The sequence below is a fragment of the Cervus canadensis genome, chromosome 33 (genome assembly GCF_019320065.1).
Source record: "Cervus canadensis isolate Bull #8, Minnesota chromosome 33, ASM1932006v1, whole genome shotgun sequence".
In the NCBI taxonomy this organism is placed as follows: Eukaryota; Metazoa; Chordata; class Mammalia; order Artiodactyla; family Cervidae; genus Cervus; species Cervus canadensis.
The window spans coordinates 29664156-29688748 of record NC_057418.1 but is presented as its reverse complement, the minus strand read 5'-3'; the positions used below and the strand labels follow the sequence as shown (position 1 = coordinate 29688748).

The window sequence follows — 24593 nt, the reverse complement described above, 5'->3', positions numbered from 1 at the left end:
ACACCCCCCATGTTGTGTCAGCCACTTTTCATGAGATATTCTATTGGAATCAAAAGCTTCCCACTGATACCCACACCCTAAAAACAAACCAAAACGAAAAGCAAAACTTCAGGGCAGTCATGGAGACGTGGACACCTCCCAGTTCAAGGCACCTGGGCGGCCCTTTCCGACCGTGAGACGGTGCCCGGCCGTCCCCGGCGCCGAGGCACTGCCCCTGCACTGCCTTCGAGGATGACGTCCGGCCCCTCCCTCCAGCCCCCACCCTCCCAGACCCGCTGAGGTCCCGGCTCCCGGGAGGCCCCCCCTCTCCACTGGCTGCTCTGAGGAAGCAACCGTCTCCCCCTGCAGGACGGGGAGGGGGGGACACACGCCTGTCCGCGGATTTCCCCGTGGGTGACAGCCGTCTGCAGACCCCCCAAAACCCCCCCGGAGCTCCCCGCTGCCCTCAGGGTGCCCACTGCCGTGCCTCACAGATGGCAGGTGTTTCCCTGGCTTCCCCCAGGTTCTCATTATTTTCCCTGCTACGTTAATTATCAACGTGTAACTTCTTTCTCTAACGCTTTGGTGGCTCTGACCTTTGCCCTCGGTGTCAAGCGAACTGGCCAAGGCAGTTCCCAGCCAGGGCCCGCCCCGGGGCACCCTCGGCCAGCGGACAAGCCCGGCCCCGGTCAGGGCCGCTGGGCACTCCTGAGCGGCCGCCGGCCAAGGCTCCTTTGCCCACTAAGCACTTCTCCCTCCCACGCAGGCCTCATAAGAGTTAATAAAACAGCACTAGAAAGAAACCTCGGGGGAGGCGAGCACTCAATGAGCCTCTTTATCGGCTGGGGCAGAGGGCCAGGCGGTGGACAACACCTGAGTGAGCGGAGAAAACGCTTCAGGGTGCTTCAGGGTCTCTCAGCGATGCGGAGAGGGGCTGGGGGGGAGGGAGCACCGCAGATTCTGCGGGGACAAGGGCCCCCCAGGGTGACCGGCACGCAGTGGGGAGAAACAGCCCCAGAAGCTGCAGGGGCTCAGAGTCACATTTTCTCCGCGTGAGAGCCAAAGTCAGCCCTGATGTGCATTCAGCTTGCAGACTTTTGTCCCAGAAGATGCCATCACAGAACCTGTCCAGCTCTGACGCATCTCTGTGACACCAAAGAATTCCCTGTCTGCCCGGCTCGTCGAGTCACGGTACAGCGGGTAAATAAAGACTAAAGCTGCTTCAGGATTACAAATAATGCTATTTGCTCACCATATACCCAGGTTTCCCACGTAGAATTAGAAATGTAGAATCTGGGCAGTGGAAAGGGATGTTCCATCTCTCGGCCAGTTCTCATGTTTCAGTTAAGATTTCATTTTTCTCACAGTCTGTATTAAAAAGTGGTCTCATCTCCCAGGGCCCAAAGGGCCAGCCTGGTGCCTGTCAGGCTGGGTTCAAATCCTGGCTTCCCCACTCCCTAGGCAGTCGCTGGGTGGGCAACCAGGTAACCTCCCGGGGCATCAGTGTCCTCCTCCGAAAATCAGAGGCGGGCAGAATACCACCCACAGGGAGGGAGACAAAAGTGAAACTCTCAGAAGAGTGTGGTAAGCACAGAGGAGGGACTCAACTGCGTTGGTTATGAATAGGAATGGTTGTGCTTCTGCCCTACCCTCTACTTTTTCTTTAAAAAAAAAAAAAAAAAAAAAAAACCCCTCAGTTTTCATCCTCCTGATATCACAGAAGATCGACTGTGTAACTGCCCCTCCTCTGGATCAGAGAGTGCCCCCCCCGCCCCGCCAACTGCAGGAAAGGCATGAGGTGTATTCCCTAAGCACCTACCTGGTACCTGGCCAGGTGTCCCCCTGTGAGACAGGTATTATCAGCCCCATTTACAGATGGCAGAGCGGAGGCTGGGGAGAGTATATACCCACCAAGGTCCCAGTCAGCAGGACACGGAGGTGGGGTTTGAACCCACACGGTCAGAAGCAGAAAGGAGACCCACCACTCTACGGCAGCCTCACCAAACTCTCCATTTTAAATGACCCACCATTTAATGGGGTTGGAGAAGGAGAGTAAGAATTCTGAAATTTCTTTTTTTAATGTTTTTATTTATTTATTTGGCTGTGCCAGCTCTTAGTTAGCACATGCGAACTCTTAGTCACAGCTTCTGGAATCTAGTTCCCTGACCCAGGCCCCCTGCACTGGGGGAAGAGAGTCCCAGTCACTGGACCGCCAGGGAAGCCCCAAGAATTCTGAAATTTCAACTTGATACATCACAAAAACATTATCCTTATTCCAAAAGGCCATTAGGCAGATATTCAAGGCCCAACAAAGTCAAAATGTATTCTGATGAATGATGTTCCAAGCTGCTCAAGGAGCCATGAATTCACGTGTATCCTTGCTTGCCAGGCCCAGGTACACACACCCAGGAGCGTGTTGGTCAGGTCATCGAATACCCTTCCCACGGCAAACAGAGCAAGGAAGCAGCCCCAGTCCAGGGGTTAAGAGCTCAGGCTCTGCAGACTGGAAGGCCTGTGCCCCACCGACCAGCAGGGCAATCTGGGGAGAACCACGTCACCTCCTGGAGCCTCTAATTCCTGAACTGTAAAATTCAGGAAACCAAGGGACCCTGCTGCCGTGGGCTGCTGTGATAACGAGGTGAGTTACGACAGGGAACCTTGCGAATGCTCGGTCAGGGCCAGCTGTGACTGAAGCTGGGTGCATGAGCCCCAAGACCGTGTGCCCTGGGGCCCGCTCCCGGGCTTTCGTCCTCGGTGACCTGGAGAAAACCGCCTGGACTTCCCTGCTGCGCCTCAGTTTCCTCATCTGGAAAACTGGGATAAGAGAAACCTCTTGAGAGGAAGGGAGGCGATGAGGGTTACGTGGAGTGACAAATACAAAATGCCACATAGGCACCTGACACACGGTAAACACTCCGTCATCCTTCACTAGTTCTAGAGATCCTTCCGGTTCAGAAAAGAGCCTGTCCTAAGTAAGGGATGCAAATCTAAATAGCCCTACAGCTGAACGAACAGGACACTCACCCAGGTCTGCTGTCCCCTAGGGCCCCAGGACCCTCAGAAGACCTGGGACACAGCCACCACCGCAGGGCTCCCCTGTACCACCCGCTTGCTGCTGCAGAAGCCTGAATAACACTTTTTTTTTTTTCTATGCTTAAATGCACCCAGGCGGAAGGAGACTTGCAAAATACACTCTTCAAAAACTGGCCATAAATGCCAATCGAGACACACAAGAGGTGACCTGATGGAAACCGTCAGAGAAAACGCCTGCGTCAGAGCAAAGCAACAAATGAACCTGAGAAATCTCAGCCACTTGGGACCTTGCAGCTCAAACAGGTGTTCCTGTTAGTCACTTTTAGCAATAAACTGAGACACGCCCTCCCCCGTCCCCCACTTAACTCCCAGCACCTCTCACGTCCCCAGTACTACCAGAAAAGGAATCTGCTTGCAGGAAACTTAAGCATAAAGCTTTTAGAACTGGGAACTCTCTTTTTTCTGACTGGTTCTGATGGCAACCTCTCCTGACCTTTTAAAAAAAACAGGCTGGGCAGCCCCTGAGCAGAGCGGTCAGGGCAACAGCCCCGCAGGAATCCCCCCAGCCCGGAAGCCTGCTCCGGCAGCCGCCCTGTTCGCTCCCAGTCTCCCCCAGCCCGCTCTTGCTCCCGGCTTCTCCTCCTGCGCCTGTCACTTTTCACCTTTGGTGCCATGGGTTCCTCATCATATGTACCAACACGAGCACTGTAACCCCACCAGGCACTGGAGTCCTGTATGTGCTTTAGACTTCCAGGCTTTTTTGGAGGGTAGGATTTTTTTTTTTTTTTTTTTGCAAGTTGCTTTATTTACAATGCCAAGTTTAAAAGTCACTAAACTAAAATTAACTGGACAATAAAACTAGGCAGAAATTGCTTTACAAAAAGGGAAAGCCCAAAATGCCACTTTCCATAGGGAACCCACAGTTCAATTTTATTCAGAGCAAAGAAAAGAAACTTTTGATCATACTAGAAGAAACTGGGCCGTAAGTTTGGGAACTATACTGAAACTACATGTGCAATGAGGACAACATTCTGCTAATACAATTGACTTGCTGCTGCATTTGTTGCCTGTTTTTCTAATATTAACAATTATAAGCAAAGCAGTGCAACTAGCATTTGAAATAATCCTTACAGTGTTACAGCGTCAAGACACGAAATTTTACTTCTCCTCACACCACTGGTTCTCTTTGCGTACGTGGGCTTCCTCTTCTTTAGTAAAATCATTTTTGATATTGAATGTCTTTCGAATCTCCTCAGGCGTTTTCCCCTTGATCATATTAGCAACAGTCTTGCAGGTAACATCAAGCAAACCTTTAATGTCTAAGTAGTTTGCTGCCAATATAAGCTCAAAGAGTGTCCCTTGGTCAGCTTTCAGGAATTCTTGATCCCAAACAGGTATATCATCTGGTCGTTTTTCTTTGTTTTCACATCCTCAGGAGGAGGAGGGTCATCCTTGTGGTGGGTGCACCACTGAATGACCTTTTTTAATACTGCTGCATTAACATTTGGCAAGGGGACTGGATCATCATCTCCTTCATCACCCATTCCCAAATCTTCCAACGTAGTCTTGATGGTCACAGACTGTTTTGCAATTTCGACATCAACTTTGATTATCTTTCCATCAGAACTCTGCAACTTAATGGAAGGCATGGTGTTAGGTCTCAAGGAGATGGTGGGCCAGAGGCTGAAGTGAGCAGAGCGTCGTCGTCAAATAGTAAAACTCAAAGGAGGAGAACGAGGCCAATACAGCCAGAGGGTAGGATTTTTATTTGTTGCCAAAGACTTTTTCTCACTTTCAGGTCTGCGCCGTTCTGAGCGTTGGACGATGGTGGCCAGCTGACCTCTGTATGAGCAATCCTGGGCCCCCTGCTCGCAGGACAGCATCTGGTGGCCGACCCTCCGCAGGGGAGTGACTCTAAGACTCGGGCTGCTGCACTGTGTGGGCCCAGGGAGATTCAGTACATGAGGACCTCAGCATGCCACTTGTCACTCGGCCACAGGGTCACAATTTCACAGTGTTCCCAGAAGTGCTGTTCACATAACTAGACTTGCCTGGTGGCTCAGATGGAAAAGAATCTGCCTGCAGTGCAGGAGAGGTGGGTTTGATCCCTGGGTCGGGATGATCCCCTGGAGGAAGAAATGGCAACCCACTCCAATATTCTTGCCTGGGAAATCCCATGGACAGAGGAGCCTGGCGGGCTACAGTCCAAGGGGTTGCGGAGTTGGACAGGACTGAGCAGCTGACACTTTCACTTTTCACTTCACAAATGAATGTTGCCCCCAGAGTTGGGCAGAGGCAGTACTGGTAGCCTAGCTCCCTCTGGGGTTTAATTAAAAGGAGAACTTTCAAACACCCATCTGGGACTAATATTGTATGCAAGTCAGGTTTCCCGTGTTGAGCTAAAGTGATCAGGTCAGAAACTTCTACACAAGCAAGAGGAAAAACCTATCCTTGCAACACATGTGTTTGCATTCAGGCAACACGCCCAGATCCTGCGTCTCTATGTCCACAGAGAAATGAGCAGAAGTGCACTGCAAGCCTTTCAGCCTCTAAAACCTCAGACACACAGAGAGGCTCTCTCAGGGCAGCCATCGATTGTGGGGATCTGCCCTCCAAACCTCCCAACACAGACGCCGGGACCCCCTTCTCGCCACCATTTGAGACTCAAGTGCTAAAACTTCTAATTCTCTCTCCTTCTTTTCCAGATGTCCCCTGAGGAACACCCAGATGACTGTGGCGTCAACTGCAAGCTTCAGGGACGGCGTCTGTGAGGCCATGAACAGGTTTTTTTACTCATTAAAACCCCTTCACTTCACAGAAGTAATAAGCCTGAAGTCAGCAGACTGTAAAACTCGTAAGCCTTGTGTCCCCCACATCTAAAGAGGCTTGCATAGAGCTCCCAACGTGGCAGCATCATCAAAGAGCCCACGGAGCCCCCGCCCTCTACCTGGCGCTTGGACAGAAAGCAGGCATGAACAGGGAGGGCCTCGGCCCAGGGCAGGGGCCGCCTTTGCAGCGGGAAGGCCGGGCAGGGGCTCCAGTGGGGGGACAAGGCACTTCTCAGCAATCTGCATGGCGCTGCCCTGGGGAAAGACGGGGGCACCCGGCTCCCCGGGGCGAGCAGGGCCTTCCTGCGCTGCGCTCGGGCCGAGTCCCGCCCTGGAACCCTGACCCCGTCTCCGACGCCAACTCCAGTCGGGCCGGCGGGTCCGTGGAGCAGCCCCTGCGCCGACTGCCCCGCACGAAGCGCGGGCGGGGCGCCCTCCCCGGGCCCCCGGGCTCCACGTGGGCGGGGGTCCCGCGGCCGGCCTCCTGGAACCGGACAGAGGAGCCCCAACTCCGGGCCCGGGGGCCCCAGGGACTCCCCGCCCGCAACCCCGCACCCCTCGCCCGGGCCGGCACTCACGGTTCCATCGCGGCGGCGCGGCCCTCGGCGCCGGGCGGGCTCGGGGCGCTCACTGCGGCCGCGGCAGCCGGAGCCGGAGGCACAGGGGCCCGGGGTGCGCCGGCTCCCGGAGACTCGCCGGAGCGCGACGCGCGGCCCGGTCACGTGCGCGGAAGCGGCTCGCCGGGGGGAGGGGCCGCGCCGGGGGAGGGGAGGGGGTTGCAGAGCTGGGGAAGGGACAGGGGCCCGGGAAGGGGCGCGGGCCCGGAAAGGGGGCGCGCGCCGGTGGAGGGGTGGGCAGTCCCGGCAGGCCTTGCTTCCTGGCCGCTGGGGAGGGCCCCCGCGGCGCGACCACCTCCCCTGAGCCCCTCGAGCGCCGGGGCCGGCCCCTGGGTAGGGGGTGGAGGGGGATGTCAGACAAGGATTCACAATAGAATGAATGAAGAACTTGACTCACTCCTTGCGCCCAGCGGAGGGGACAGCACCTTAGTTCAGCCACCCTTTGCTTCCAGAGCGTCTTCATCTCGGCATGAGAATGGCCGTGGGAGTCCAGGCATGCCCTGGTTGTCTGAAAGGTGTCTGCATAGACACCCATGCCTGTGTGGTAAGTCGCTTCAGTCGTGTCCGACTCTTTGTACCCCGTGGACTGTAGCCCGCCAGGCTCCTCTGTCCATGGGGATTCTCCAGGCAGGAATACTGGAGTGGGTTGCCATGCCCTCCCCCGTAGGTGTCTGCATTTTTCTGGTGAGGGGGTCTGTAACCTTCCATTTTCACAAAGGTTTGTGACCCCAGAGACATTAAAAACTGGGGCAAACCTCTGACACACCCAAGTGATGAGGACAGGGGAGCTTTTCTGGTAGCTTCTCCCACAAACCTTTTCTGAACTACAGAGCGTGCGGGTTTTCTGTCCAAGTACAAGCGCTGTCTCTCAGGAGGGATGTGTGTGTGCCCACCTCCCACAGAGCTGACAGCGTGACCCTGCAGGTCGTGGTTCTACAAAGCGCCGGGACAGGAGCAAGTGTTCAGAAACATCGCAGTCCAAGTTGTTTCTACAGGGTGTGGAGACATGAGCTGACCAAAAGCACTTTCTAGATTTACCATCTTGCCTCTCGGTCCTAAAGTTCTGAAATCCAGAACAGATGAAGATATTTCCAGACCCTCTTTGGAGCACTGGTTGCAATGTGTCCCCTGTCCCCTGAAGGCCCTGAAATGTTGCTGGCGGCCTATTTAAAGTCAGTCTGAAGGAGGGAAAATGAAAGACTCCGGCCGCCTTGCTTGTGCGTTTCTCATTTGCTCACTAAGGCTGTCAACTGGCTTGAAGATGCCAACATGAACATCCAGTCCCTGCCCTCAGCAAACTTAGAGGCAGAGGTATTAACAGTTACCAAAAAAGTGTGACGAGCACGGATTTGCTCGGTGGCACTGAGGAAGGGGGGACCTACAGTCAGCCGGATGGGGGTGGGGTGGGAGAGAATGCATGGTGTCCGGGCTCATGGGGTGAAGGTTAGAAAGTTGGGGTGGGGTTGGGGGGGAGTGTGGCAGGGGCGGGGTTACCAGGCAAAGCAACAGCCTCAATCCTGGGTAATTATGACAAGAAATTCCATTCACACTCTGAATCTGAAACTGCGATTCCTAAAAGAATAACAAGAGACTATTTCTCAAATTCTTTTCATACAGTCTCAGAGGGACAGGGTTCTTCCTGACAACACCAGGAAATGTAAACGCCAGTACCTGCAGGGACAGGTGGGTAGCAGCGTCTAAAGGGGGCAGCTGCCACTCAGCGCTTTGAAAAGAGTTTGACTTCAATGAGAGTTTTCAGGTGACGGCCTTCTGATTCCAAAACATGGCAAACTTGTTCAAAAACAATATTTGAATCTCTGAGGATGAAACCAAACACGTTGGTGGCTGCATTTGCCCAGAGGCAGCTGGCTTTGAGCTCTCAGTTGCAGCCAGGCTTATTGGGTATAGAAATGCCTGCTCGGAGGACTGGGCCAGCAAGCTCGTCTCCCGGAGACATCCCCATAGACCCAGGTATTAAAAGAGTTGACATCTTTGAGGCCCACACTGCCTCCTGGTAACTGCTCCAGGAAGTGGTCCTCCCTTGAGCTGTGGCCCTGCGTCACTTCCATCCCTCTTATCCTCACTTGTCTGTTCTTCCAACCTTAACTGAGCACTCAGGGTGGGCCAGGCACGCTTCTCTGCTCTGGAAACACACAGCAGAATCCATGGGCAAGTCCTCGACTCCTGGGACTGACCTTTTAGTGGGACACAGTCAGCCAAACAAACAACAACCAATCACATCGTTCGCACTGTGGCGGGAGAGGAAACGGAAGGGTGCCGTGATGCTGTCTGTGACCAAGAGAGAGGGACGTCCGTGTGCTGGGGTTTGGAGGAAGCTGGTCTGATGCTCAGCCTTCCCTAACATCCCTCCACGTCCTCCTCCAGGTCCCCCTCCTCCAAGCGTGCTGCTGTTGGGTACCTCCCTCGTTAAGCTCAGAATGAACACGCTGCGGGTGAGTCTGTGGCAGCCTGAGAGTGAGTGCGTGGGCAGCTTCCACCCCTTGGGTCCATTACTCCATCCTCAGGCTGCCCCCTCCGCTTTCCGCTCAGGTTCATGCTCTCCCATGAAAATAACCAGCAATTGCTGAGCACCTGCAAAGCCTAAGGCCTGTAAATTCTCTTAACAGCTTGATGAGTTACCAGTGGTCATCGTCCTCATTTATAGACAGGAAACAGGCCAGGAGAGGTGAAGTGCTTTTTCTCAGGAGCTATTTGACCTGACCCCAGCATGGGACTTCCAGTGCTGGCATCTCATGCATTATTGAATGTGACAGGGATGCGGCGTGACCAGCTGAGGCCGGATGCAAATGGGCCACCAGCTAGAGTCTCTAACCACAGAGATACTCTGATGCAAATGAGCCCCCAGCTGGAGTCTCTCTAACCACAAAGACAGCCCACATTTGTCAACTCTGTTCTTATTTTAAAACCTTCTAAGATCCAGTTATAGCATGTCCACAGTATTCCCCAATAATCCTATTTAATTGGGAAATTTGACCCATGGGTAAATGAGCATGTACGTATTTGAAACCCTGCTCTGCTATGCTCAGTAGCTTCAGTGGTGTCTGACTCTTTGAGACCCTATGGACCGTAGCCCGCCAGGCTCCTCTGTCCATGGGATTCTCCAGGGATGGATACTAGAGTAGGTTGTCATTTTCACCTCTAGGGAATCTTCTGGACCCAGAGATGGAGCCTGTTTCTCTTACGTTCTTCACCACTAGCGCCACCTGGGAAGCTCACTTGACACCCTGCCTTGCTGATCCTGGGTCAGGAAGATCCTCTGGAGAAGGGAATAGCAGTCCACTCCAGTATTCTTGCCTGGAGAATCCCACGGACTGAGGAGCCTGGCGGGCTACAGTCTCTGGAATCGCAGAGTCGGACACGACTGAGTGACTAACACTGCTACTAATACTACTTGCTTCAGAAAGGATCTCGGTATCAAGAATAAGATTGGTCTGATACCACTTATCCTTAAAAAAAAAATCCTACTCATACCTGATGTTCATTTCCTAAGGGTCAATGAACCATTTCTTTTAAATAATCTCCTTCTACAATAGGACCAGAGTCAAGCCCACCAGCCTGCAGCATGCTGACTCCCACTCATGGCTCTTTTTCAGAGTTCAACGCAACAACTCAAGAGGCCCACCTGCAAAAGCTGTGCTACCCCAGGAAATCAGCTGTCTGCTCCAAGGGATGCAAATCACTTCCCCGCTTAGCAAGGGACGTTCGTCTAGCATTTTGTAGATACTCCGTCGTGGTTTCCTGGCCTCTCATTAACAGTAATCAGTGACAGCTAACAGTGAGTATTCATGTTCTTGGTGGGCCCCCAGTTCAGGAAAAGAAACGGCTTATTCCCATTCCTCCTAACCTACTGTCTTAGCTCAGGCTGCCTCAACAAAATGCAGAGTGACTGGCTTATGCAATAGAAGTCCATTTCTTCACACTGCATGCATGCATTCAGTCACTTCAGTCGTATCTGACTCTTTGGGACCCCATGGACTGTAGCTGCCCTCCCCTCCCCGCCCCAGATTCCTCTGTTCATGGGATTCTCCAGGCAAGAATCCTGGAGTGGGTTGCCATGCCCTTCTCCAGGGTTTCCTCACCTAGAGGCTAAAAGTCCCAGATCCAGGTTCTGGCCAATTTAGTTTCTGACGCGGGCTCTTCCCGCTTGCAGACAGCCACCCTCCTGCTGTGTCCTCACATGACCCTTCCCTGGTGCAGGGTCTCTCCTGTCCCTTCTCACAGGACACAGTCCTGTCAGACCAGGGCCCGCCCTCATGACTTGTGTTGTTGCTCAGTCATGTCTGACTGTTTGTGACCCTGTGGACTGTAGCCCACCAGGCTCCTCTGTCCATGGGATTCTCCAGACAGGAATAATGGAATGGGTTGCCATTTCCTTCTCCAGGGGATCGTCCTGACCCAAGGATCGAACCTGGATCTCCTACATTGCAAGTGGCTTCTTTACCACTGAGCCTCACTTAACCTTTAATTACTTCCTTACTTCTAATACAGCCATGCTGGGGGTTAAGACTTCAACCTAGAAACTTGGAGGGGGTACAAATATTTGTTCCCTAACCCTCCTGCAGCCATGAAATTAAAAGACGCTTGCTCCTTGGAAGAAAAACTATGACCAACCTAGACAGCATATTAAAAAGCAGAGACATAAAAAAAATTTAAAAAAAGCAGAGACATTACTTTACCAACACAGGTTCGTCTAGTCAAAGCTATGGTTTTTCCAGTAGTCATGTATGGATGTGAGAGTTGGACTATAAAGAAATCTGAATGCAAAAAAATTGATGCTTTTGAACTGTGGTGTTGGAGAAGACTCTTGAGAGTCCCTTGGAATGCAAGCAGATCCAACCAGTCCATCCTAAAAGAAATCAGTCCTGAATATTATTTGGAAGGATTGATGCTGAAGCTGAAACTCCAATACTTGGGCCACCTGATGCGGAGAGCTGACTCATTTGAAAAGACCCTGATGCTGGGAAAGATTGAGGGCAGGAGGATGACAGAGGATGAGACAGTTGGATGGCATCACCGACTCAATGGACATTGAGTAAACTCCGGGAGTTGGTGATAGACAGGGAAACCTGGTTTGCTGCAGCTCATGGGGTCGCAAAGAGTCGGACACGACTGAGCAACTGAACTGAACCCTCCTAAGTGAAAGATTTCTTAAAAATTTTTTTCTGACCTAGATAGTACAGAGAATATGGAAGAATTAATTCTGTGCCAGCAACTCAGTAATTGCCTACTCTTTGTTCCAAGGCAGGAAAATCTCAGCCTTAAGTCTTCCTTAAGCATGATGACAGTTGATGACAGTTGACATTAGCGACATCTCTTGGCCTGTGGTCTGACAGCTCCTGGACAGCCCTGTGCTGCTGAGCTGTCTTCCCTGCAACAAGCAGAGGTACTTGCACAAGCAGCTCAGTTCTCCCCCCAGCTGCCTTCCCAGGACTGCCCGCCCCCATCATTTGTAGGCGGGCTCAGACTTCCCAGCCCACTTGTTGCATCACATGTGGGTGCTTCCTTCTCACTGTCTTCTCTGCTAAGAACTGACCATTAGAAGCAAGGGTCTAACTCTTTCTGGTTCAAATAATTTCTCTTGCTTATCAAGTTCAGTAATGCCAGGAGCGAGCATCCCAGGTGGCTCAGTGGTAAAAAAAAAAAAAAAAAAAAAATCTGCCTGCCAGTGCAGAAGACTTGGGTTTGATCCCTGGTCTGGGAAGATCCCCTGGAGAAAGAAATGGCAGCCCACTCCAGTATTCTTGCCTGGGAAATCCCACGGACAGAGGAGCCTGGTAGGCACTTAAGAGTCAGACATGACTGAGCAACTAAACAACAGTAACGCCAGGAGCACAGAAGTTCTACCTGGCACTTACTGACAATATGAGGCTATTGTTTTTGTTGTCTAATTAAAATTGCACTTGTTCCCAAGTTTCATTGCTGTATGACAAACTATCCTAACCTGAAGTAACTCTATTGGTTTTCTATTTCCACAGAGCAAACGACCCCCAGGCTTTGTGCCTTGAAACAGCATCTATTATGTCTCAGTCTCTGGGGGTAGGGAGTCTGGGTGCAGCTTAGCTGGGTCCTTGGGCTCAGGCTCCCTCACAGGCCGCAATCAAGGTATCAGCCGTGGCTGAAACCTTCTCAAGGCTCAGCCGGGGAAGGATCTGCCTCCAGGCTCACACTGTGTTTGTTGGCAGGATCTGGAGGTCACGCTCAATTCCTTGTCACCTGGGGCTCCCCACGGGACAGCTTACAACACGGTAGCTTTGCTTCCTCTGAGTGAGCAAGTGAGGAGAATCAGAGTGAGGGGGCTACGGAAGTCAGTCTTCTGTCACCTTATCTCACAAGCACGATCCCATCACCTTTGCTCTGTTCTTTCCTTTATCAGCAGATCACAGGTCCAGCCCGCATTCACGGGGGTGGGGATCATGCCAGGGTGTAGGAGGCAGTGGGAGCCATCGCAGACGGCGCCTCCTACGGAGACTTGAGAGCAACTGATTCTCTCTCGCGGTTCTCTGTGTTGACTGAGCTCAGCTGGTGGTGCTTGCTGGGAGTCTCCCATGACAATGCACTCAGATGACATCTGGGGCTGCAAGTCACATGATGGCTCGTCTCCGCTCTGGTGGAGGCAGGTCTGGTGCCTGAGCTAGGGAGGCTGGAAAGCTGGGGGCTGGCCAGGCAGGGTTCCTTCTTCCCTCTGGCTTCTCCACGTGGCTAGCTTGGGCTCCCTCACAGTCTCAGGGAAGCTGGACTTCACACTTGGTGCCTGGTTTCTCCTGGGACAGATGCTCTAAGACACCTAAGCTGAAGCTGCAGGGCTGCAGTGATCTACTCTCAGGCGTCATTCAGCATCTCTACCACCACGTTCTATTGGTGAAAAGAGAGCCAGAGCCTGCCTGGGTCCCAGGGCAAAGGACAACAAAAGAGCATGAATCCTGGGAAAAGAGGCTCTTTGGGGTACCATCTTTGGAGTTTAGCTACCGTAGTCTTAAAGTCCACAAACAAGCATGTTTGCTTCACCTCTTTTCTTCATCTCAAAAGGTAAGATAACTGTGCACAGAACCTTCAGAGTCACTTTTAAGTTTCCCACCATGCTAAAGAGTTTACATATATTATCTCATTCTTTCCTCTAAGAGACCATTAAAACAAATGCACTCTTTTGCCTCAGTACCTGTTGGTATTTGCAAAAATGAAGACTAGTGAGTCTTCTGGGGCCCAGTCCTGATCCCACACATACAGCTCAGCACAGCCCTGACTCAGGGCCCCCAGGTGCTCCTGCTTACAAGGAATTAGTGTCCAGTATACCACACTCTTCACCTTCTCTGCTTTTGGTAGTTGGAGAGTTTTTCAGCATCAATCCCAAATCTGTTAGACTAATGGCCCGGTGGTAAAGAATCTGCTTACCAATGCAGGAAGATGCAAGAGATGCAAGTTGGGAAGATCCCTAGAGAAGGGAATAGCAACCCACTCCAGTATTCTTGCCTAGAGAATTCCATGGAGAGAGGAGCCCAGTGGGCTACGGTCCATGGGGTCTCAAAGAGCCGGACACGACTGAGAGGCTGAGCTGAGCATGCGCACCCTTCATTCTCAGAGTTTGACCACTGGATCCCCCATCATCTGCTGTGACCTTTCTATGTCCTCAGCTTCCCCAGGCCTGAAACCAGCCTGGTCGAGAGACAACCCAACACAGGTGCTGAACAAATGAGACAACTGGATTTGTCAGGCTACTGGTGATGCACCAGCATGTTTTCTAAGAGTTTAAAGAGAGGGGGACACCTTGCCATGGAAGGAAATGGAAAGGGGTTGCAGGACAATGGCTGTAGCCTTTGGAGGAGGGAGGTCTTCTAGCTGGAAGACTGGTCCTGGTTTTCCTGAGACTTTCCCAGGTTTAGTACACACATGCATGCACATGGGCACGTGCACACACATATGAACACGCACACGTGCACACACGCGTGCATGTGCACACATGCAATTCACACATATGCACATGTACACACACATGTGCACACATACACATACCCCTTTCCCAACTCGAATCTCAGGCAGCTCAGGTAACAGAGAAGACTGTAGACATGTCTTCTGGGGAGACTGTCCCTGGGCCACCCCCTTCAGACCCACAGCTGTCTTGGTTTTAGAGCCAGGGCGGGTGTGAGATGGTTCCACAAGACTGTGCAGACCTGATTCCAAGATGGCAGCAATGGCTCCAAGTGAGGACTCAGTCCTCCCGACTCTTGCTCATCAAACATTCCGCTGCTGGTTTAGAAAGTCCGTGCAGGGAGGAACCCAAGTCCACAAGAGACGCTGGAGTTCTAACTACCGGCGCCTGGGACTGTGGCCTTATTTGAAAATAGGGTCTTTGCAGATGATCAAGTTAAGATGAGGTCAGAGTGGGCCCTGGCCCAATAGGACTAGTGTCTTCTTAATAGAGGGAAATTTGGATCGTAGACAGACATGCATAGAAGGAAGATGATCTGAAGACAGACAGCCATCTAAGGGACTTATAGGGCCCCCAGAATCTAGGAGAAAGGCCTGGAACAGGTTCTCCCTCATAGCCCTCAGAAGAAACAAACCTGCTGACATCTTGTTCTCAGAATCCTGACCTCCAGAACTGTGAGACCATAAATGTCTGTTGTTTAAGCCCCCAGTTCATGGTACTTTGTCACAGTGGTCCTGGAAATGAATCCAGAGCCTCAGGGTTCCTGTTTCAGGGACAAGGCACGCTTCAAGCCTTGGACGTCCTTCCCTGGATCGGAGGCCTGTTCCCCTCTTGCAGACGATGCTCCTTCTGCTGCATGAGCTGAGTCATCACTGCAGCTGAAAGACTGGGGCCCCCAGGGAATAACTGGGGTGCTTAACATCTGCCCTGCTCTCCAGGAAGCAAATATCTTTCTCTTTTCTTCTTGGTTCAGGACAAGATGTAGCATTTAAAAAAAAAAAAAAGAACAAAACAACTCTGCAGCGTGGGTCATAGCTCTGCTCACATTAAGATGCACATAAAAACGAAGCTGGGGTAAACCACTAGGAAGAGCTCTGATAAGCACATAGCACCTCGTTATTGAATCCAGAGGCAAGACAAAGGCAAGCAGCCAGTTCAAGGCATTCTGGACTTGCCCCAAGCACAGAGCTGTGCCACCTGAAACGCCAAATGACGATTGAGTGCCTGCGCATTCACTGACGTAGTGCCTACGCATTCACTGACGGAGCCCAGCTGGGGGCATGAGAATCTGCAGCAGCTGTGGCTGTCTTTGCCCTCTGTTGGGAAGAGCTTGGCCAAGAGGAAAGCAAAGCTACAAGAAAAGACAAAAAGTGAGCCCCGGTGACATTTTTGAGTTCTTAAATTTAGCTGAGCTGTTAGATCTGTCAGTGGACTTTTCAGTTAAATGATCCAATAATTTCCCTTCTCGCACTATGCAATATAACTTGGAATCATATCACTTGGTACAGAAAGAATCTAAACCCCAAACACAGACAGGGAGAGGCCAGAAAACAATAACCCATATGGTACAGACATCAGGAAACGGCATCACCTGAAGGATGTTTATAAGTTGGAAAAAGAAAGCAGAATATTGAGGAACACCGCCAAACCTGCCTGAAAATGTCCTCAAGGGCTGCTGAGTAATCCAAGGTGTAGGCCCATTCTGGGACCCTGAGAGCAAGACCAGGACCTTCTAATGAAAGTTACAGGGAGCTGAAATTTGTCTAAAGACAGGAACATCCTCATTTTTAGACTGACTTTTAAGTAGACAGAATACCAGATTCATGGACACTGAAGTGGGGGAAAGTTCTGCCAATGCAATTAAGGTCCTTCAACCTTTAGTGTTCTCAGATCCCATGATTCCCCCTCAAAAAATAAAGAGCATATGAGCCTTCATTTAAAATAAACTCCAGATCCCTGTTCAGTGTTATTCATAATTCAACGTGTGGTCCTTGCCCTATAAAAAATCCCTCTGAACCCCTTCTTTAGACCCCCTGGAAGTCAACGTGCCGTTCCTGGAACAGCCTGTGGCAGCCAGAGATAGAGAAACTAAACCAAAGTCTTAACTGCAGAAACGTGAACACCGAAAACTGGAAGGCGCACCTCAGACCCCCACTGTGATGGTTCACAGGCTGAGGCGGGGAAGGCGACAACCTACAGGCACCTCCATTCCCATCTGGGACTCATTCCAGGGAAGCAGGACACTCACGTCCTCCTGGGGCCAGGCAAGGCTGTCAGAAGGCTGCCCTTGCTGCCAGTCTCCCTCCTGACTGGCTGGATGGCAGGGAGAGCAGGTATGACATGGTCTTCCTCTCATAGTGACCAGCCCAATAGCGAGGTTAAAACCTGTGGCTCGGGACTTGAATTTATATCTTGACTCCACCTGAGTATTCTATTTTCTGGACCTTATAGCAGAAAACACCTTCAAATGTCCCTGTTTCTGGGCTGGGATCAAGACACTGTCCCCGGGCCAAGACAAGGATCAGGAACCTTCAGAAGTCGGGGAACAACCAGGAGCAGATCATGCAGCCCTAACTGGGGGTCCCCAGGGGACAAAGGTCTGACCCCCACATCCAGCCTCTGGGACCCATACCCACCATCTCCTTCTGACCTGAAAAGCTGCCCGATGGGCAACGAGAGCTGCTAATGTCTGGTTCATAGGATCCAGCGTTACTCAACTCACACTTCGTGGAGGAGAGGGTCACCCACCTGAGAGCGGTCTGAAGCAATCAGTGGTCATTTCCAGAGGGGTTTAGTGCCGCTGTGATCAGCGCCATGGCCTTGAGGAAAAGTCGGGTCCATTCTAAGCTCAGAGAGCAAACAGGAAGAGACTTTGTAGAGGACAAGGTGTCAGGGGAGAACGTGAAAGACAGTGAAAGTCACTCAGTCGTGTCCGACTCTTTGTGACCCCACGGACTATGCAGTCCATGGAATTCTCCAGGCCAGAATACTGGAGTGGGGTAGCCATTCTCTTCTCCAGGGGATCTTCCCAACCCAGGGATCCAACCCAGGTCTCCTGCATTGCAGGTGGATTCTTTACCAGCTGAGCCACAAGGGAAGCCCAGAGAATGTGAGGGAAGGGCATCTTTGGATGCCCTGAGAGAGAGTCCCAGCCCCAGGGGCAAATCCTCCAGGATCGCACTGGGCGAGGGCCTGAAAGGGGCCACTGGACTGATGCTTCGAGGTCACCAGTGACCTGGGCCAGCGGGGCTCCACAACAAGTGTGGGGAGTTCCCGGGTTCCGAGGCTGATGGAGGAAGAGGCAGGACCACCAGGTGGCAGTGTTGCACAGCAGGCTTTGCTGGGTGCTGCGTGGACAGGCTGCAGGAGGATTCCCCCCACCCTCCCTCCCTGCAGGAGGGGAGGTCCCCTTAGCAGGAGGATTCCCCCCACCCTCCCTCCCCTACGCAGCAGGGGGAGAGGGCAGGGAACTCCCAAAGGAGAGGGGAGGAGGGGGGGCCCATATGTCCCGTAGTGTAGCTCACAGACCCCAAGGGGGTGGTTCCCAAGAGGGACCATGACTCATGGTCTTTACAGCCCTGGGGGTCTGTCACAGCGATGCTATCTCAGTGGGTGCAGTTTCATAGGTGTGCAAAGCAAGGACTCTGAGGGGCTTATCTGTGTGTGTGTGTGTGTGTGTGCATCAGTCATGTCTGACGGTGACCCCAGGCTCCTCTGTTCATGGGATTCTCCAGGCAAGAATACTGGAGTGGGTTGCCATGCCCTCCTCCAGGGCATCTTCCCGACCTGGGGATCGAACCCGCATCTCTTAAGTCTCCTGCGCTGGCAGGCGGGTGCTTTACCCGCCCGAGCCACCTGGGAGGCGGTGCTTCTCCGGGCTGTATTTAATCTGTGAGCGTCTGAGCTGAGTGCCAGTGGGAGGGGGTCCGGGGCCTTCTGTGAAATAAGTGAAGAAACAAGCCCCAAGGGAGCCCGCTTGCTGGGACCACCTGTAACCCATTTATAGAACCCCAGGACGGGTGGGGGGTGAGGCAGACCAGCATATGCTGGAGAGGACATCGCGGTTGCTCCCAAAGGAGCCAGGCAGAGGGAGGGAGTTAGAGTTGGGGGGAGGGCAGACCTGAGAACAGGGGGATCCCAGAGCAGGGAGAGGAGAGCGTGGGGGAGGGGTCGTGGGGGAGGAGCTGTGCAAAAGAGATGCTCCCTGGGGGTGTTGCACCAAGACAGGGGGGGGCACCCAGGGGTAGCTGACCTACTCTGGCGTCACTGCTGGCCCCTCACACATGCATCTGCTCAGGTCTGTGGGCCACGGCCCGTCTGACACCTGTATCTTGTCCCAAAGAGACAACAACAGCGCCAGCCTCCCCCCGCGGAGCCAGATTTGTACCCAATTCTAAGCTCTCAAGCGTGTAAGCTTCATGAAATGATCTTTCTACCTTTGAAATGATGGCGCTGGAGAAGCTGGTTCTAACAACACACGTCTCATCAGGAACGCTTATCATTTCCTCCCATCAAAAGCGAAACAAAAGACAGAGATGTCAGTGCTCAATAGTCAAGAGTGGCCTCGGGTAAGCTGAAAAAGTCAGCCGCTGAAACATGAATATTCACATCAGGACCCAAGGGACAGCATAAAGCTAGGCAGGTTTGCCTTAGGTGGGAAAAAAAAAATCGTGCTTAGACCTTTAAACCTGACTGCAACCTGACCAGATGTTTCAATCCAAAAAGGAAGGTGAGTCAGCCTGGGAGCGTGGTGAAGGCAGGCTCAGCAGAGGTGACACTGGCCCTGAGCTCTGAGTAGGGGAGGGGGAGCCTCGGCTAACACCCCAATACTTCTGGCCAGCTGGCAGGTCCGTCCCACCAAGGAGGTGCGTGCTCCAGGCTCACTCAGCTTGATGCTTGTCAGCCTTGCCCTCACACACGTGGCTTCGGTATCCGGCTGAGGATCAGCCCAGGACGATTAAATCAGAATCCTTGAGGGTGGGGCCTGGGCCTCGGCATCTTCAAAAGCTCCCCCAGGTGATTCCAGCTCTGAGCAGCCCTGATCTGACTAAGTCCCCCAGCACTGACTCCATGCTCACCACTGCATGTGTTCTCAAGGGTCCACACTGGTCAATTAAATAATGGTGTTCTGATTCTGCACAGTAGACCAGAGCTTGGTCAATGTGAAGGCTTCACTCAGCGTGGTTCTTCTCAATGTGCTGGTGAAAATAAGCCAGCAGGACTGAGGGCCGGCCCCAGAGTGCTGAAGAATCCACCGAGGTGATGAAATAAATGTTGCTTCCAGAAGCCTCCTGGGTGAGGATGGCCACTTTACTAGCCAAGAAAACTCAAGCCCAACTTGATGGCCCCTGTACTTTACACAGGTAAAGTAATAACCTGAGAAACAAAGGATGGACCAGCCAAATGGCCAACAACAAATTCCCTGAGAGTCGAGCTCCAAAGGGTCATGTCTATTGTCTTTCATGTGTCTTTAACCTTTATCCTTGATGCCATGGACATAGCTGACTGCCTACCCTACATCCATTCTCCACGTCTTCTTCCTAACAGAAGGGAGGAGTCCCTTAAAGAGCTAAGTCTTGGGGAATGGGCTCCACTTCAGCTTCTGGGGGCACTCACACTTGCTAAAGTCTGATGCCATCCCCTTGCCAGCCTGTGTTCAAGAAAGGACAAGTGGCTCTGATTTAGTCAATGAGACAGAGGAGCTGGTGTTCTTTAAAGCTTTCTAATGAAGCATAACACACACACACAAAGTACACGTCATCTGTGCATGCTAAGTCACTTCACGGACTGTAGCCCGCCAGGCTCCTCTCTCCATGGGATTCTCCAGGCAAGATTACTGGAGTGGGTTGCCGTTTTCTACTCCAGGGGATCTTCTCGACCTAGGGATCAAACCTGCATCTCTTGCGTCTCCTGCATTGGCAGGCAGATTCTTTACCACTAGCATAACCTGGGATGCCCATTCTAGTATGGAACAAGCCAAATTTATCTGTTCTACTGTTGTGAGTATTTGGCTGCCTTCCCATTCAGGAGTATTACAAATTGTGCCACTGTGAACATTTTAGTGTGTGTCCATCGACAGACATGTATATGCATGTCTATAGGGCACATACCTGAGAGGAGACACTGGGCCAAAAGGTATGTGTATGTGCAGTGTTAGTATATACCTCAAACTATTTTCTATGGTGATTGTACCAATTTAGCCCCTATCTGTAGTGCAGGAAAATTCCATGTCCTTGTTAACACATGTCTGTTTTCATTGGTACCATTTGGTGGGGGTATAGGAGAGATCCTATGACTTTTGCTGTGGGCTTCAGTTATTCCTCCTCTTTTAGAGAGCTATAGAAAGCCAGCCAGCAGCCAGTTCTCCCCATGAATATGAATGAGAAGCAACAGCCCAAAGGGTTATTAGTGGCCAAGTACAGTCAATTGCTACTATGTAAAAAAAGAAAGGACTTGGTAGACATCACTAAGCTAGGCTCAGCAAGTTGGGCCTTTACCTTATCATTTAGGCTGGCTGCTTTGGTTTTTCTGGCATCTGTACTGGAAGTATCTTTAGTGTTAGCTTCATAAAGCACTTGAGTCTCACAACATCCCTGCTTCATTTTCCTGATGTGAAAACCAATCACCAGTGAAACTCAATCATTCCCCAAAGGCCAGGGGAATTAGCAAAGCATTAGGATTTCAGACGCCCAGCTTCCTGTTTTTTTCACCCACGCTGTGCGGCGCCCCCTTTCCTAGTATAGCTGTCATCGCTCATTTTGTGAAAATGGCTGTGAGTCCTTGGATGACGCGGCTGCTCTTTTACAGAGATACCAAATTACATAGCTAAGATGCAAACAGCCATGCCACCTAACGCAGGGGCCAACCATCTTCTGAAAACAGCGTTAGCAAGCTCTCTCCTTTCTACGCTCTGTTATGGGGAGACTGTCGTCTACATGAGGTGAATCCCTGGTCCTCCAGGGAAAAATAGACTGGTGATTTTTAGTCATAAATCTCTAATGAGGAAACGAAAATGGTGAGAAGAACAGGAGCAAAAATTATAGTAGCAAGTTCATCTTCCAGCTAGACAGACACAGGAGCTGTAACTACCAGCTTCCCAACTTAGAAACCCAAGAATATTTCACCTAGTTTTGTAAAGGTGTAATTCATAGATATAAGAATTCAGTGGAGCAGGGGAAGTCAGGTCAGTGACCTAAACATCTCCTCACTAGAAAACAGCCTTTGTGATTCAGCCTAACCGATCTGCCAACACACAAGATTATAAAGATTCAGCAGTAAATGTCTTCTCAGGCCAGGGTGAGGGGGCAGAATTCATCAGTGTCTCCTTCCGTCTAGAGTGAATTCATGGTCTTCAAGATCCAACTCAATCAATTGAAGTTACTCTGGGAGCAAAGATTCCTGTCTTGTACAGGACAGGCAACCAAACTCCTCATGTCACTTAAATCCTCTGATGGTGTCACTCTGGAATTCTAAAGAATCCCATATTCCATAGTCTTGCCTTCAGGGTACTATGACTGGGCCATGAGCACCACTCTGACTATTTTGCTCCAAACATGTCGGTCTGTTCCTTTAACATATCATGTTATTATGGCTTCAGGGGCTTTGCACTTACTCTTCCGGAACCTTCCTCCCCAGATTATTGTCTAGTGGGCAGAACTCATTCTTCCCTTCTCGAACATCACCTTCTCAAAAGGCCTTCCTTGACCACCGTCTCTGAGTAGCTCCCCATCACTCTATCATGCCACCTGGTTTATTATCTTCCTAGCACTCACTGAAGCCTGCAAACACTTCTTAATTACTTATAAGCTCCATGACATCAGGGACCCACACGGTCAGAGCTCCTAAATTGTGAGGTTCATCTAAAGGCTACACCATATGATCCTGAGATTACATTTTTTTAAAATGGGCTTTTCTACTCAGTCATTTTATGACAAATATATTAGTCAGCAGTATAGTGCCAATTAGCCCCAGGGGAAACCATTAGGCTTTTGAAAAAAATCTGATGATGAATGTGATACATGTTCTCCAGAGTACCTGTGAACACACACATATGACCTTTAGCCAGAGTGGACTGTACAGAAATGAGTACCACCGCTTCAAAGAGAGCTGCGCAACAGACCTGCCATCCTCAAGCACAGTCAGTGAATTGTCACTAGAACGCTCACCTGAAACAAGACTTTTGGTTCAAGCTTCCCATTTTGCAGAGGAGAAAGCTTGAAGTGCAGAGTTAGCAATTAAGTTTCTCAGGGTCAGGGAAATAGGTTAATAACAAAATCAATCTAGGCTCCAGTCTCCAGACTCCTGAAGGATCCTTTCATTTCGAGAGCAACACACCAGGTAAGTGCAGCCACCATAAGTGGATAAAGGCAAAGCGCAGGGAGAAAGCTGCGGGTCCCCTGCCTGGAAGGCAAGAGACTGCGGGTGCTCACAGCTCTCACGCCGGCTAGAGGAGAGGGAGACGAAGGGAGACGGAGAGGAACAAAGACCAGCCCAAACCCACCGCTCCCTGGGGTGCTGAGCACCGCTTCCCTCTGCATCTTCCCCTTGGTGCCGCCCAGCCCTGAGGCCCTCTGCCCGCAACCGTCCGCAGCAGCCTGGCCTCGGGGATTTCCACCAAAGCCCCTGGGGCCTGAGCTCCTCGGAGAGGCCAAGGCCCTCCCTGCAGCCCTCGAGGGCGAGAGATGTGATCGCAGACCAGGTCTGGGCAAGGCCTGAGCGAAGGCCGCGGAGGGTGGAGGGGTGGGGGTGGGGATGGGGGGACAGGAAGGGCGGGGGAGAGGGAGGACCTCAGCGGGGACCAAAGCCCTCTGGGTCCGTTTCTCAGGACTTGAGGGTCTCGGCTTCAAGAACGGGAAAAAAAGATCTCCACTTCAGCTCCCTGGAGCTGCCCTTGACCCCCCAGCACGCGAACGCCGCAGCCCACCCAGCCGGCCTGCCGCCCTTTCCCGGAGCCGGGGGGGTGGGGGAGGAGAGGGCGGGTCCCCGCCGGGCCCCGGAGCTCAGCTCGGCCCCGGGACAGGGGTCAGCGGGGGCGGGGCTGCCCCACGCCCGGGTCCTCCGCCTCCGCCCCTCCGCCCCTCCGCGCGGCCCGCGCGCCCCTACCGGTAGTAGCGGTCATCTCGGAAAGGCGTGAGGTCCTCCTTGAGCTCGCGGTACGCCTCCTGGAGCCGCTTGCACAGGTGCTTGAGCTCGCTGCAGAGCGGGGGCTCGAAGGCAGGGTACTCGGCGTCCATGCCCGCGCCGCCCGCCCGCGCCCGGCGCCGCCGCCGTCCGCGCGAGCCCCGGCGTCCCCTCCTCCCAGCCGCTCCGCCCTTTGTATCGCTTCCTTCGCCCCCTCGCTCTTCCCAGCTCCGGGGACCGGGGGCGGGGTGGCCAGCTGGGCGGGACCGAGGAACAGGAGAAGCAGGTGGCGGGGGAGGTGGGGAGGGGGCGCGCAGCAAGGTGGGGCCCGGCGCGCTCAGGGCGCCAGCGCTACGGCCTGGGGAGCCGGCCCCAGGGAGGATGGGGATGGGGGTCCCCGCCCCGCCGCCCCGCCCCGCCGAGGGGGGCCTAAGGAGCAGAGGGTGCCGCGCCCATCGGCCGCCGCCCAGGGAGGAGGAGAGGGAGCGGACGGAGGTGGGGGTGGGGGAGTCCAACACAAGATCATCTGCCACCCAGGACGAAAATAGAAAGAGCCCCCTGGCTGCTGCTCGTGTGGGGAAAGGGACTACGCTGGAGGTGAAAACTGAAAGGAAACTGGGGCTTGGGGACGGGACCCAGAGCCCCCTTGCTGAAGGTCAAAGGCTGGAGCCGGGCATCAGTTCAGCACTACGGACAGCTCCCGAAAATCCTTTTTCCGCCCCACCCCCCACCCCTGTTTCCTGGGTTCCACTTGACCTGATGTAAAATCATTTTTTTTTTTTAAAAACATTTTAAACGAAACCCATCACGGTTATGTCATAATATTTTTTAATGATGAAGAAACGTGGCCAAATGAGATGCCTCTTACCACACGTTCTATAGCCACAAAAAAAATAAAATAAAAAATCAAGTCTCTGCAAAGTTGTTTTTCTCATCCTCTGCAAAGCTTCACACTACTGTGTAAAATAAAACTCACATATCAACACACCCTCCATGGGACTACTTATCCAAAGACAGTGTCATCTCCTTTTGTGAATTTTCCCATATAACAAGTGGAGAAACAGTTGTTGC

The 24593-nt window shown here is 52.4% G+C and overlaps 1 protein-coding gene, 1 long non-coding RNA gene and 1 pseudogene across 3 annotated transcripts in view; 1 reads left to right on the top strand and 2 right to left on the bottom strand.

The window, feature by feature from the left end:
* TMEM181 (transmembrane protein 181) overlaps window positions 1-23679 on the bottom strand; it is a 65776-nt gene extending 42097 nt beyond the window's left edge. Inside the window, exon 1 of one of the 2 annotated variants that reach the window (XM_043456996.1) lies at window positions 23505-23679. In XM_043456996.1, coding sequence (XP_043312931.1) covers window positions 23505-23635 — 131 coding nt within the window. In that variant the 5' untranslated portion in view covers window positions 23636-23679. Of the gene's footprint in view, window positions 1-6418; window positions 6553-23504 lie in introns of those variants that run through there. The other variant, XM_043456997.1, reaches the window with a different exon arrangement.
* On the bottom strand, window positions 3393-6394 carry LOC122433922 (annotated as a pseudogene).
* LOC122433924 lies at window positions 6693-10208 on the top strand. Its single transcript, XR_006267207.1, has 4 exons — window positions 6693-7001; window positions 8075-8140; window positions 8843-8910; window positions 10072-10208. It is a non-coding gene; the product is annotated as an uncharacterized LOC122433924 (long non-coding RNA).
* Window positions 23680-24593: the final 914 nt, after the last annotated feature.